Genomic DNA, 13,696 nt, shown 5'->3' on the forward strand with positions numbered 1-13,696 from the left:
GTGTGTGTGTGTGTGTGTGTGTGTGTGTGTGTGTGTGTGTTCGTTCAGCGGAGATAACACTAGTGATCTGTGACAAAGAGGAGAGGGCAGCGTCTTTGCTCGAGTGCAAGGAGAACGGCACAGCCCCGGAGATCTCCTGCCTGGTTCTCTTCACCGACTTCAGCCAAAAGTTCGCGGAGCGGGCGAAGAAGTGCCAGGTGGAGGTTTTGAGACGGGACCAGCTCATGGTGAGTGGGACGAAGCGCTGCAGTCAATCACAATCCTCTCAATTCGCCTGCCTTTTAATCGAACAAGCTGTGATGAGGTATGGACTGATATATTTTTTGGTGCACGTTTCCAGGAGCTGGGGAAGCAGAACCTCAAAGATCCTGTGGTGAGTTTATCTTCTCTGGTATCTCCGCTGCAGCGTCACCGCATCAAACCCCAGTCATGTAAACAGCTGATCTCCCTCTAAGTGCTCTCCTGTCTCATAAGATGTCATTAACACTCACTTGTAAACAGGACCTGGACACAGTGGAGGAAGCTGTAAGTCATTTTTATTCTTTTATTTTGCTGTCTCGTAGCCACCCCAGCCTGAGGATCTGGCAGTAGTTTGCTTCACCAGTGGAACCACAGGTACGTCTGATCTCAGAAGCCCCCCCTCTCACCATAATTATACCTTTCTCACATCATTAGAGAAACGTCCTTCAGTGCCCACTAACAACCTGTCTTTATGGTGCCACTGGAGGTTCGTTTTGCTGTGCAGGCCACGGCAATAATCTCTTGTTTATTTATCCAGGGAAGCCCAAGGGAGCCATGATCACCCACGGCAACATCGCCTCCAATACTTCCTCTGTCATTAAGATCCTGGAGGTCTGTCTAAACTTCCACCTCCTTGTCTAATTGAGAACAGCCTCGCAGCTAGCATCACTTCCTGTCCGCTTGTTTGTCAAACCTGCTCCCCTTCCCCCCACTGTGTTTAATGGTATGATTAATTGGATGTTTGATCGCCCCTGTCGCTGCGAGGTACTTTAACTAATTGGCCCTGTCTAAAGATTGTGCCGTCTAACCGCCGCTGGAGAAGCCATACAGCATGTTTGATCACCCGTGAGGCTTCGCTCGGCGCCGCTGCCTGAGTGTGATCGCTCACTTCACGTCTTGTTTCCTCCTCAGGGTTCGTTTGTGATCACGACAGAGGACGTGTCAATCTCGTACCTGCCGCTTGCCCACATGTTCGAGAGGATGATTCAGGTCGGAGCTCTTCTTCACGTCTTTGTTTATTTTCTTTTATCCCGAGTCGGCTTTTTTGCCCACAAACCCCTTTTAAAATTGAACATGTTTCTATCACAGCTCACTATGTACTACTTTGGAGCCCGAGTAGGATTCTTCCAGGGAGACATTTCTCTTCTTATGGACGACATTAAAACCCTCAAACCCACCCTGTTTCCTGTTGTGCCTCGTATACTCAATCGTATCTACGATAAGGTCAGTGAAGCTTTTAGATACTTTGATTTGCCAGCCCTGAGAAGGATGCTTGTCTTTTAAAAAAAATGTTTATATTTTTCATGAATTTCTTTAAAGATCCAGGGTTCGGTGACCTCTCCGTTTCAGCGGGCTCTGTTTAACTACGCTGTGAGGCGAAAACAGGCCGAGCTCCGCAGTGGAATCGTACGAAACAATAGTCTGTGGGACAAACTGGTGTTCAGGAAAATACAGGTCAGTTACTAAAAGGCTGTGCTATTATCACCTCCCGATGCAAGATATTTGGATGTCTGTTACCACAATAACTTAGGAACCACTGGATGAGTTTATTTTTTCCACTTGTAAAATGATCCACTTCTACAACCAATAAACTTTTAGTCAGCCCACTTCAATATGGCTGCCACAGGTAATCGACTTAAGCCCACAAAAAAATATCTATAACTTAGACACTGACCTAAAATTTGATGCTGTAGTAACACATTTCTGAACCGAACCACATGTACAAGCTTTGATCAAGCTGTCTCTAATGTCACTCATTGATTTCTCATCATGGAAGGCAGTGGCATTCCTTCAAGGAATTCTAGACCATTAGTCACCCAGAAGCTGAAATAATCCAGCAGGTGCAAAGATGTGACTCAGAATACGTCAGCACTCTGATCCAGACTCACTGTTTTCATTGTGGGATTCAATTAAAGGGGAGGATTGTGCAAAATCAACTTTATTTTTAGTTTTATATCATGTTATGTCATTTCCTCATCAAAAACATACCCAGAGTGTTGCTTTAACTCATCCCTGCATGTCTGAGAAATCCCTGCATGTCCATGTGGAGCTGCCTAAACGCTTGCTGGTACAAAGCCCCGCCTTTTTGTACATAGCTCCTCCCTGGAGCTCAGTCTGCAGCCGAGCTCCCGCCATACAGAGCACCCCTTCCCTGAAGCATAGTTGTGAAGATGTGCTGAAGTGGGAATGTCAGAAACGGTAGGAGATTCTTAGAGAGAGAGAGAGGCCACTTTCAAGGTGTTTAGATTGGCTATAATGATACAAAGTTAAATTTACAGCATTTTCATAACAACTGAAGGTAACATAGTTACTGGATATGTGCCTGGAAAATACATAATACCCCCGATTTAAAATAACACGTTTTATTTATCGTCTTGCTGGCAAACCTCTTTAAAATCCTCACTTTTTTTCCTTTTAAAAAGGTATTACATCGCTGTCCTAAATGACTCCTAACACAAGTCAAAACACAGGTGGTCAAACCTATAAAGTACACTTTATACTACAGCTGCACATGTAAACAAGCAGCCTCACAAATAGCAACAACTCTGAGTCTGTTCAGGAAAGGCCTGATTGTTCCAACTATTGATGCCAACTTCACTCGCAGCATATTGGCCCTGTGGGAGTGTATCAGAGAGAGATTCACACATGATGCTAAAAACTGAAACCAGTTTGTGCCTCTGCGTGTATTCAGATAGAAAACTATGACCGTGGGTAAAATAGTTCAGATTGAAACAAGCATGGATCATGTTATGGTTGTGTTAAAAGGTTCTTTTGTGTCTCAGGCCAGTTTAGGAGGCAACGTTCGGTTTGCCCTGACCGCCTCGGCGCCCATCTCCTCCTCGGTGTTGTCCTTCCTCCGAGCCACTCTGGGCTGTATAATCTGTGAGGGTTATGGACAGACGGAGTGCACAGGAGGCTGCACTTTCTCCTTGGTAGGGGATAACAGCACAGGTATTTTAATTTTTTTTTTTTTTACAGGTTGTAGCAGGTTGCTCCTGTTCTCAGCTGATATTTGGATCATTTCCATTTCAGGTCATGTTGGTTCTCCTGTACCGGGCGCCATGGTCAAGCTGGTTGACATCCCTGACATGAACTACTACGCTAAGAATGGAGAAGGCGAGGTGAGAACATCGGAAAGAGGCAATCATATTTTGTGTCCAAACTTTTTAAAATAATTTTGTTTCTTTTAAGATTTGTGTCCGTGGTCCCAGCGTGTTCAAAGGTTACCTGAAGGACCCAGAGAAGACAGCTGAGGCCTTGGACAGCGATGGCTGGCTGCACACTGGGGATGTTGGCCAGTGGCTTCCAGTAAGACGAGACAATAACTGCGCATTTATGCTCTATTTCCAGTAAGCAAAAGTTCCAATAAACACATTTTCTTGTGTCAGACTGGCACGCTGCGCATCATAGACAGGAAGAAGCACATCTTCAAGCTGTGTCAGGGAGAGTATGTCGCACCGGAGAAAATCGAAAACGTCTACCAGCGCTCCGTTCCTGTGCTGCAGGTGTTCGTTCACGGAGATAGTTTACAGGTGCTTTACAGAAAACAAATTCTTCTGCAAAGAAATGTGGATTTTCTGATGCTTGACTTTCTCCTGTCCTCTCCAGTCTTACGTCGTAGGAATAGTTGTGCCTGACAGAGAGGTGTTCGTTGCCTGGGCCAAGGAGCGGGGCTTTGTTGGCTCCTACGAGGAGCTGTGTCAAAATCCTGTAAATCAAATTACTATATTTTTAAACGTTAATAATTTTACAAGGGGTTTGAAACACTGATTGTCTCCCAACAGGATGTAAAGAATGCTGTATTAGAAGATGTGAGATCAGTGGGGAAGGAAGCAGGACTTAAATCTTTTGAACAGGTGAGCAGCCTTCAATAGAGAAATCCAATTTTACAAGCTGCAAACACACGTCTGTAACTTCTGCTGGAATCCTTTTTTGTGTCGTCACAGGTGAAAGATCTTTATTTGCACCCAGAGACGTTCAGCACGGCCAACGGCCTTCTCACGCCCACCCTGAAAATCCGACGGGCCGACATCCGCAGAGTGTTTCAGGAACAGCTGTCGAGCATGTACAAGTCAACGATTTAATCCACTCCACACCTGAGGCTCACCGCGCTGCACGCAGGAGAAGAAACTAGTCCAGGAGCTCCTACAGTGCTGTGTAGAAACCTACAACTGGATGTCTTTTCATGTTTTTATATACAGTTTAACTCCTGTCCACATTTGGTCACTACCTTTTTTTACGCAAACATGATGTTCCTTTAACTTTTTATGGACCATATGTTGTTTAATAGTGGAAATAAGACTCACTTTTTTTACACTAAACTATTTTTCAGGTATTTTTAAAGGGATTTTAAGTCTTTGTGGGACGTTGTTATTCACGACAGTTGCATTAATTGTAAGTTAGTCATATTGTACAGTTCCTGGAGTCTGTCTCACCACAATATAAGCTTTTTACAAACATCTCAGATTTCAACACAGAAGCATCTCCTGTAACATTTTAAGTGAAAACATCAGAACTGATGATCTTTTCAAACTGCAATGGTTTGTTAGAAATAAAGAACTTTTAAAACTCCTGCAGTCTCAATGAGAAACACTCCATAACTGATAATTAAATCAAGTTTCATTTACTTCATGATTGATTACAGCTTAGAACAAATTGTCAACAAAACCAATTAAAAACAAAGAATTCCCTTAGTTCAGTTAAAATATAAAAAACTAAATAAAAAAGTACCTTCATTAGTGAAGTTAATAACGTAACAATGTGCATCACAGGACAACTCGAAACAAACTAAGCCATAAAAATAAAAAATAAATCAGAATAAATAATCTACTTAATAGGCCATGAAATAATAATAAAACTTAACGTCACATAAGACGAGACAGTGTGTGCATCACCATACAGCGTGCCTTTCATACTGAGGCTCAGCCCAACAGAGTGGAAACAAAGGAGTGCAATAGCAGTATGACTTCATCCAAAATTAAGAGGCCAAAAACAAAAACTGGCTCCCAGATCTGGTGTTGAGGGTGAAAAAGGGACTTTCTAGCATCCCAGAAATGTGTGAGCTTCTTTTGCTAATACACACTCAAACCAACAATAGAACAAAGGACTGGATGCTGTGAACAAAAGGAGAGTGTGCATGTCATGACGTGTGACTTCCACTAGAGGGAGTGCCAGCATTTGTTTTCTTGGTGCAGAAGTTCGTCTGTTGAGCCTGAGCAGTGTTACCTTTCAGTGCCGCTCAGGTCGAGTCCCACTTCACACAAGTTCGTTATTGTGTTACATTTTAAAGCCAGAACAATATAGGCACATTACACAATGGTGATGCTATGTTTACAATTATAAACCCCAATTACATTTTTAAAAAAGCCCCCAAAACTAAACTTACAATTAGAAAAGGACAAAACAAAGATTTGGTGATTTTGGTGGTAACCTACAGTCCTTGATTTAACAATAACTGCACTGTTTGTAATTTATATAATTAAAAAAAACATCTTTAAAAGCATTTTGGTAGCATAGATGAGACTATTAACAAATTATTGCTCAACTTCAGAAAAAATGCTTGTAACTTTCTCAAAAACAATGTAGTGTAACCCTGACAGAAGTAGCTCTGATAAAATCTGTTTTTTTCCATTAAAAAAAGAAAAATTGGCTTTTTATTTGTCACTTGGCTGATGGCTTTGTTAATGTGGCTTTCAGCTGCTCTGATATGAGGATGAAACGGGATGTAGTGCAACAAAAATGGAAGAAAAAAAGTGGGGGTGGGGAGGTGAGGCCGCAACAAAACCAGCTGATAATCAGGTTAAGGCCACTGCTGTCCGTTTGAACTCCAGGAGAGCTTTGAAAGAGAGCAATCCATTCAGAGAGGCATGAAAAGAGCACCTCCCGATGTTCAGCTTTCCTCCCTCAGTCGTTGGCGACAATGGACAGAGAGCGCAACTCGTTCAGCTTGGCCTCAGTCTCCCTCTGCCTCTGCTCGTCAGTCAAACCAGCTTGGTCGATCTGGTCTGTTAACTCGCTGAAGACCTTGTACATTTCAGTGAAATAGACCACCTGGTGGGCAGGGAAAAAAAAAAAGATTTTGTCACTACGGAAAAATACAATTCCATTTTTTCTTAAAGATAAACCATGGCAGGGTCAATCCAGGATTGCTTCTTAAATACCTCTCAAGAAAAAAAAAAGATCCACATTTGTTTCCAAACTGCTAATCCTGCTTTTTCTCGCAGAAGTCTGAAGCTGCTGGTCTCAGATTCTCCTAATGAGGAGTGATGGGAGAAGAGAAAAGGGTGCCCACAGAAATCAAACTATTCTAACAAAGCCCCCCCAAAAAGCCCAGCACTTCAGTGGCTACTGACCCTGCTTTTCTCTCCCAATCTGAACAAGAGATAGAGTGTTCACTGAAAGCTTTCTTGACACTTCCCACCCCTGCTTCTTCCCCTTGGTGCATGAGTCAGGCTCCCCAGAGAGTTGCTTTGATGATTAATAGACTTTAATCACATTACAAGACTCTAGAAGAGTAGGCAGAGAATGAAAGTACTGGGAAATATAACCCCTTGAAACCCACAAGCACGTCTCAATATTTATTCAAACAGCAATGCAAACGATGCCAGCGCTCTTAAGGGGGGCATCTCCGAAACGACATGTGCTTTTCATTGCAGGCAGAAGCAAAGAGACGAACCAGAACACCAGAAGGGAAGAAGAGTTATTCATTCACATAAATTGTCAAAGTAACAGTTATTTGTTGACTGAGGCCCTAAGCATTATAGACACAACCAGCCAAAAGGAATAATGTCAGAGTCTAAACCACTTTATACAAGCCTTTTTAAGTGCCCAGTCTGAAAGACACTGCCTGTTTACACCAAAATTTGCCACCTAAACCACATGACTGGGCCATAAGTATTGGGTTACTGCTGTTTGTAGGGGGGAAACGGATACATTTTTTTCCCTCAAAAGTGACTTGTTGAAAGGAGCGTCGGAAATGTCCATATGACCAGTGATGATAATGTACACCAGATCAGCATGTTCTCTGGACCGAAAACCACCTTACAATTACTCGAGTCATCACTCGGCATAAAAGTGACCTCGCACAACTGGGACTGAACAGAACCTTGTGTTAAAGCAGAACTTTAATCAAAATGACCTTTGGGCTTTTTAACACATTTGTGTCTGATTCATATTTCTACCAAGATTTTATTTTGACCTCTAATATACTAAATAATTTAAACTGCTACAAACCTATACACAATATGTTCACTGCAAGAAAATCAACCAAACATCTGTGATTGTGTGATTTGTTTATTTTTAAAAAACGTCAATTTCTCAGTATCTGCACAAGTGGACAGATCAGGCTGTAGCGCCTGCTGAGGATTACTCATAACAAAAGCAGCCTTTGTGCCTTTATCTGCTGCTGCTGCTGGGGAAAAAGGGAAGCCAAGGATGAAACCGTGCACAAAGCAAAGGTTTGGGACTACTGACCACCCACTTGTGAGTCTGTGTGTGTCAATAGCTCATACCTCATCTGCTAATCTGAAGTTCAAAGTGCATCACAGAACTCCATAATTGTCATTAGGTCTGGGATAATCTGGTTTACTAATTAGGAGCGTGCCAGCGACCGTCCCATAGAGGAAATGACATGGACGAGCAGGTGGGGGGAGGGAGGGGGACATGGTGGCGCTAACTTCAGACACTCAGCTGCTTAAAGAAAAAGCTGCAGGTTAGAGGACGACTCGCAGCACCGCTGTGGAGCCAGACAGATGAGGCCTTCCTCACAGCAGTGTGGGTCGTCACCGGGGGTTAATCACATTAGGACTGCAGGGTGGGAGACAGACTGCCTGACTTAAACACACCCTTCATCAGACCTGTTAACAGCACACTGCTTGAAGGGTGTGTCTGCAGCTGCGGGAGCCTCATCGGGTCTGCTTTCTTTTTTCTTTTTTAAGAGAACTTCACTAACCTGCGCACGGATGAGAGCCTCAAAGCTGGGCTGGAAGTAGTCGATGCGACTCTGGTAGAACTTGGGCATCTCGTCCAGCAGCTGCTTGTTCTTGGCCTCGAAGTCGTCCTTCACCGGTTTGAGCTCTTCTTTTGCCTGGAATTTGTAGGAAAGATGAGAAACAAGAGCACGGGTCAAAAATCGCCTGTTCTAAATTTAGACAGGCGGACACCATCGCCAGTGCACGCTGTAATTCATTTGTCAAAGACTTACAGATTTGGGAAATTAAATCGTGCAAAGTGAAAGAAGTTAGATATACGTAAAATCACTACTTCGCGCATCAATATTGATCTTTTTTTCTTATTGTTATGAAAGATATTTTCCTAATTCCCACGGAGATGCAGTGCAAAAAAGGCTGTAATCACGACCACAGTGAGGAGGAGTTGGTAATGTGGGCAGACTTGGCTGTGAGTGGACTCCAGCACCACTGATCTCTGTGTGAATGTATTAGTGGGTAGTCTACTGTAGGCATGGAGTTATGGAATGCACAATGAAGAATTGTGAGAGGGTGAGAAATTTTATTAAGGGAAAGCAGGGAGTTGCTATAACTATACAACAACATATTGTTTATTTGCTCCATTAGGGAATATTCTTTATATTCTCTTCAATTTGTGCCCCCCCCCCCCCTCCCACCCTGCATATGAGAGTTAAAATGACACACAAATGTTGTGTAAGGATCATTTCTTTAAGTGCACAGGGATTCAAAGGGCAGGGAGGTAGGGCCTCTTCAAGGCTTTGTTCCCCTGACAGTGCTTTTCTCTGTGTGTGTGGGAGGCTCACCGTGTGAGGATGTTAGAGGCAACAGCATAGGCAACCATGCAACACTATCTGTGAATGTGTGCGCCTCTGTAGTGGCCTCGTGGTGTGTGTGTGTGTGTCTACAATTCTCAATTACGTGCCTGTAGATGTGCAGCAGTGCCTTTTTTTGAAAAGGCACTACTTGAGAGCCTGCTAGCTTGCGTGGGTGAAGGAGTGCACATGTACTGTATGCATGTGCTCAACTATTTTATTCACATCCAGTCAGCATTTGTGTCTTTTCCCACTTATCATGCTCTATTCACAGCACACGTAACAGCTAGAGCAGGTGAACCCTGCTCCCTTGGAAGTTAAGAGTCTTTTAGCCGACTTGACACGTGTAAGCTGACAGTACCTGGTGTAGTTTGACCATAACTGGGCCGGTTTTCTCTTTCTCTTCATATTTTTCCACTTTGGATTGCAAGCGTTTGTAGTCCTGCAGGGCCTGCTCTCGACGTTTCACCGCCATGTTGAGGCTTGGGAAGACGCCGCTGTACCTAAAAGACACAATGAGACACAACACGCACAGTGATGCATGAAGAAAACTTCTCAAACTCAAAAGGTAGGGCAGAAAAAAAAACAACAGTTTTCATTTTTCTATCAAAAATTCAGATAGTTTTTGTATCGCATCAGATCTCAACAAAAGCCATTATGATTTAATAAAACTGCTCTCCTAAACATCTTCTTGTAGAGGTACTCTCAAACCCCAGAGGACAGCTCTGCATTAAGCTTCCTCTCATCTATTATCTAATTACTGTAGTTCAGAACGGCATGAAACAATTTATTTTGTGACAATTATCCCATTCCAAATGAAAATATATTCTTGCAACAAGAATCCTGGTCTTCTGCACTAAAAATAGGAAAACATTCATCTGTAACTTAGCAACAGGAGTCTGAGCTTCATCCTGGGACTTGTTGCACTGGTTTTGTGTCTGCTCTTAATGGGAAACAGAAACACTGCATACAAATATGAACAATCAAACCCAATATTTGATTAAAATAAAACACACACATACAAAGTAATGAAATGAAGGGGTTCTGTGTCTGTTTGAATTCATATCTAATATGTCATTAGAGAGCATTAGTGTGATTGGGATGAGAGAGATCAGAAAGCTTTAAATACAACAAAGGTCAGCGTTACAAAAAAACAAATCTGGCAGCAATCCTTTTTCACCATTGTTGATACTTAGAAAGCAGTAAATAGTTTTCAAAGGCAGACTACAAGAGTTTTCACACAGGTGCCTACTGCATATGAGTAAGAAGTAAAAACAATCGTAATGAAGAATTAGATCAACCTTTTTTGAATGAGTCATTTAAAGCCTGTCATCTGCTGTGTAGGCTCACTACTAGAACAGTTTTTTATGTGAACATCTATCCATGGCATTATTAACCACAAAATGTGTGGGCTACATCATTTACATTCCTCTCCAGGTCAAGCCTTGCCCTGCTATGTGCAGCAGATGAGAAAACCACTGAAAGCATGTGAATGTATTGTTAACTCGTAAATTACAACTCTGTCTGGTCATTACACCTTACCAGGGGCTGATGGGGCACAGGGGGAGGGCTGAGGCTTGCTTTTCAGACAAACGGGAATTGTTTCTGACAGGAAGTTGAGCAAGGAGTGGTTTTGTAGTATTTGAGTGACATCACGTAGCTCAGCCGAGCCCAGCCCCACGGCCCACGCTTTCTAACTATTTATAAAATCCTACTTTGGCCCAGTTTACGGTAGGGGTGGATGCCGATCCTCAAGTCTACTATCTGCTCCAGTATACACATTCTTCAAGTGCCAAGGGATTATGTAACTACCCTCGAGTCATGACTGCTCTCCAACGTTGTTTTTCTGGCTGCTGACAATGCAGCTGTAACCAGCTTTTACTTGACACAAAGGCTAATAGAATAATCACCAGCACAGTTTACTTGATACTATCTTCAGGTGACAAACCCCAACGGCCTGTTTGAGTGGGACAACACTGCCGGAACAACTACTTTTGTGCATACCAAAACTCAACACCTTCCCTGTTCCAGTAACAAAATGCACAAAGCAGCTCCTTATCAACCCATTCTTCTTTTAGCCCTGCTAGATGCTGAGGCCCTGCTGTTACATTTAATGCTCTATTTGTCTTGATGGTAAAGTGATTCTGCTGTGTCCTGATTCCCACATAAGAGTTTGGTACCTCACATAAAATACCCAATAGATCTGTCTAAAACTATCCAAGACTGGGGCTTTTTTCCTTAGACATCCTGATCCTAACCAAACAACTCCTGGTCAGCCAGTAAAATCTGAGTTTGCATTCCTGTTTGAGGGTTGTCTGGTTAGATGCTGCAAAGGGGCCAAGGGCACGACACTGTCCATGTGACAGGTCAGGGTGTGGTGAACAGGCTGAACGGAAAGAGCAATACGAACCCAAAAATGAGTTTATGAGCAGCTGCCAATCCACAGGCAGGCCAGTCTGAACAATCAGCCAAGCCTCAGTCTGGTCTAGACACCCTCAGACTAGGAGTCTGGCTGGCCTTTAGTCACATAACTTAATACTGTAAAGAAAACACAACAAGCCACTAAAAAAAAAAAAAAACGGGAAAAGTGAATTATTTGTGCAAATTGTAGCATTTTTGTGTCAAACAAAGACTGAAAGTTAAATCACAGCAAGGTTTGTTAAAAATAAAAAAATATTCTTACAATGATGCTACCAACACAAATAAATGAGAACACGGAGATTTTTCTCTCTTTCAATTGATTGTTCCAATAACAATTCACTATGGCTTCAAATGACAAGCCACTTTTAAATCTGGCTTTGGATGTTCATAAATTTCTAATCAAGCAACCCACATCTTTGGATGATGTGAGTTTTTATAAAGAAGCCAGCATTGTGGAACCATAGGAAGTGCTGTGTGTAACTCAGAGGAGAAAGCATGTCAGATACTGTTGTTTGCAGCTGGCTGGTTGCACAAATAGTTTTCATCACTACATCACACCTTGGAGCCGCAAATATGTCTTTGAGACGTCTTAGCTGTTTGGCATTTGTCACTACTTCCCTTTGTAGCTCAGAGGCACAGCAGTGGCAGGTTGATTACTACCCCCAGATGACACCTAGGTCCTTTTACAGGTCACACAGAGGCAAGTAAAAAGCATTTCAGGCCTAGTTTGAAATGGTTTTTTGAATCAGGCTAATGTGCCTTATTGCAATGTTTTGCCAGAACTCAAAAACTCACAAAGCCAAGCTGACAGATATACAGCTGGTAAACTACAAACATAAAATAGACTCTCAAGCTATGAAAATTCATCAGTAAATTCAGGCCTCCTTGATCCCAACAGCTAGGGCCAAAAAGTCCCTGCTGGCTTTAGGCCTCCTGACCTGCTTCAGAAGCGGTCTTCATTTAACACAGAGGGGTGATGGTGGTTTGTCCAGCTCTCGCTTAACCTAGGGCAGAGGTCTCAAAACAGGCCTGACTTCTGTCTCACCCAAAAGAACAATGAAGCAGAAAGGGCCATGTTAGGAGGCCCTGATAATACAAATGCCTCGATGCCCACGCACTCCCCTCCCCTCACATAAACACACTGATGTCATTCAGTGACCCTACTGAATGGATGAGACTCTCAATTCAACCTGGGAGAAGTAAAAAAACACAGGAGTGTTTTTACGTTTGTTTTCTGTGCACTTCACCAGATGTAAGTTAAAAGGATGGATGCCAAAAGTTTAAATAGCAGTTACACATGGACAAAAAAGCATAACCTAACAAACAAACACAGTAATTACAAGCACACACTAATAAGTGAACGTCTTCCATTAATATAACAATCTTCTTTTCAACTCTCCACTAATTGTACTTACAATGCCACAAGATCACAAGCCAGACAATCTTGAGATGAGTAAAAAAAAAACTTAATGAAGGACTAATGGAATCTTAATGGAAGCTTTAACGCACACCAGCTTTTGTATCTTTGCTTTATTAACAACACCTTTGTAAATAAATAACCAGCAATGCTGTTTTGTTTTTTTAGATTAGCAGTAAAACTGAAAGGTCAGTTTATTTTGGCATTCATTTTAAAACCCATTTCCCCTGCATCATTTTAGAAACATATTAAAGCAAAAGTTGCTTTATGGTGCAAAATACCAACACCTCTGCTCACCCCTCAAAGTCCAGGCTGGTGTTTGCATATTGGTGAGTGTGTGCGTGTTTTTGTGACAGCGTGTGTTATCCTGAGACAGTTCCCCTTCTTCAACCAATCCACACAGAGCTGGGCCCAGGAAGCTGGGCTCTTTGCCATACTCTGAGCCTGCCCACACGTCCGCCTGCCGCCCACCAGGAAGAGGAAATTAGAACCATTCCATCCTGTCGCTGCTCCCCACCAGTGCACACGAGGGAGACGGGGTTTTACACGTACAGACACTGACCTAACCCAGGCAAACAGTGATTTCACTTTACATTAGACATTTTACTAAATGGGAGCCTTATTAAGAAGAAAGTTCAACAGAATTCTGCGTCACAAACAGCTTGCTTGTGTTCTAAAAACAGTGCACATGTTTAATGTCCTGGGAGGAGCCAAGAGGAGGAAGCAAACCTTAACTAGAGCTCCGGAAGATGGGTGGGATAGCCCAGCCACTCCCTTCAGCAGTGTGTGTGTGTGTGTGTGTGTGTGTGTGTGTGTGTGTGTGTGTGTGTGTGTGTGTG

General features: G+C 42.8%; 2 protein-coding genes across 3 annotated transcripts in view; one reads left to right on the forward strand and one right to left on the reverse strand.

Annotated features, from left to right (window-relative positions):
* The window catches only part of acsl2 (acyl-CoA synthetase long chain family member 2), a 33,705-nt gene extending 28,893 nt beyond the window's left edge, over positions 1–4,812 (forward strand). The window contains exons 7-20 of the mRNA XM_014023845.1: positions 49–227; positions 341–373; positions 564–615; positions 779–852; positions 1,153–1,230; positions 1,330–1,464; positions 1,561–1,695; positions 3,024–3,192; positions 3,274–3,362; positions 3,433–3,549; positions 3,630–3,773; positions 3,850–3,951; positions 4,026–4,097; positions 4,188–4,812. Of these exons, the coding sequence (XP_013879299.1) occupies positions 49–227; positions 341–373; positions 564–615; positions 779–852; positions 1,153–1,230; positions 1,330–1,464; positions 1,561–1,695; positions 3,024–3,192; positions 3,274–3,362; positions 3,433–3,549; positions 3,630–3,773; positions 3,850–3,951; positions 4,026–4,097; positions 4,188–4,325 (1,517 nt within the window). The 3' untranslated portion in view covers positions 4,326–4,812. The remainder of the gene's footprint in view (positions 1–48; positions 228–340; positions 374–563; positions 616–778; positions 853–1,152; positions 1,231–1,329; positions 1,465–1,560; positions 1,696–3,023; positions 3,193–3,273; positions 3,363–3,432; positions 3,550–3,629; positions 3,774–3,849; positions 3,952–4,025; positions 4,098–4,187) is intronic.
* The window catches only part of bin3 (bridging integrator 3), a gene marked incomplete in the record, with an annotated part of 44,912 nt that continues 33,513 nt past the window's right edge, over positions 2,298–13,696 (reverse strand). The window contains 3 exon segments of one of the 2 annotated variants that reach the window (XM_014023855.1): positions 2,298–2,392; positions 8,192–8,326; positions 9,381–9,522. In XM_014023855.1, coding sequence (XP_013879309.1) covers positions 2,351–2,392; positions 8,192–8,326; positions 9,381–9,522 — 319 coding nt within the window. 2 annotated transcript variants of the gene reach the window in all.

This window comes from Austrofundulus limnaeus, unplaced genomic scaffold (assembly GCF_001266775.1).
Source record: "Austrofundulus limnaeus strain Quisiro unplaced genomic scaffold, Austrofundulus_limnaeus-1.0 Scaffold393, whole genome shotgun sequence".
Lineage (NCBI taxonomy): Eukaryota > Metazoa > Chordata > Actinopteri > Cyprinodontiformes > Rivulidae > Austrofundulus > Austrofundulus limnaeus.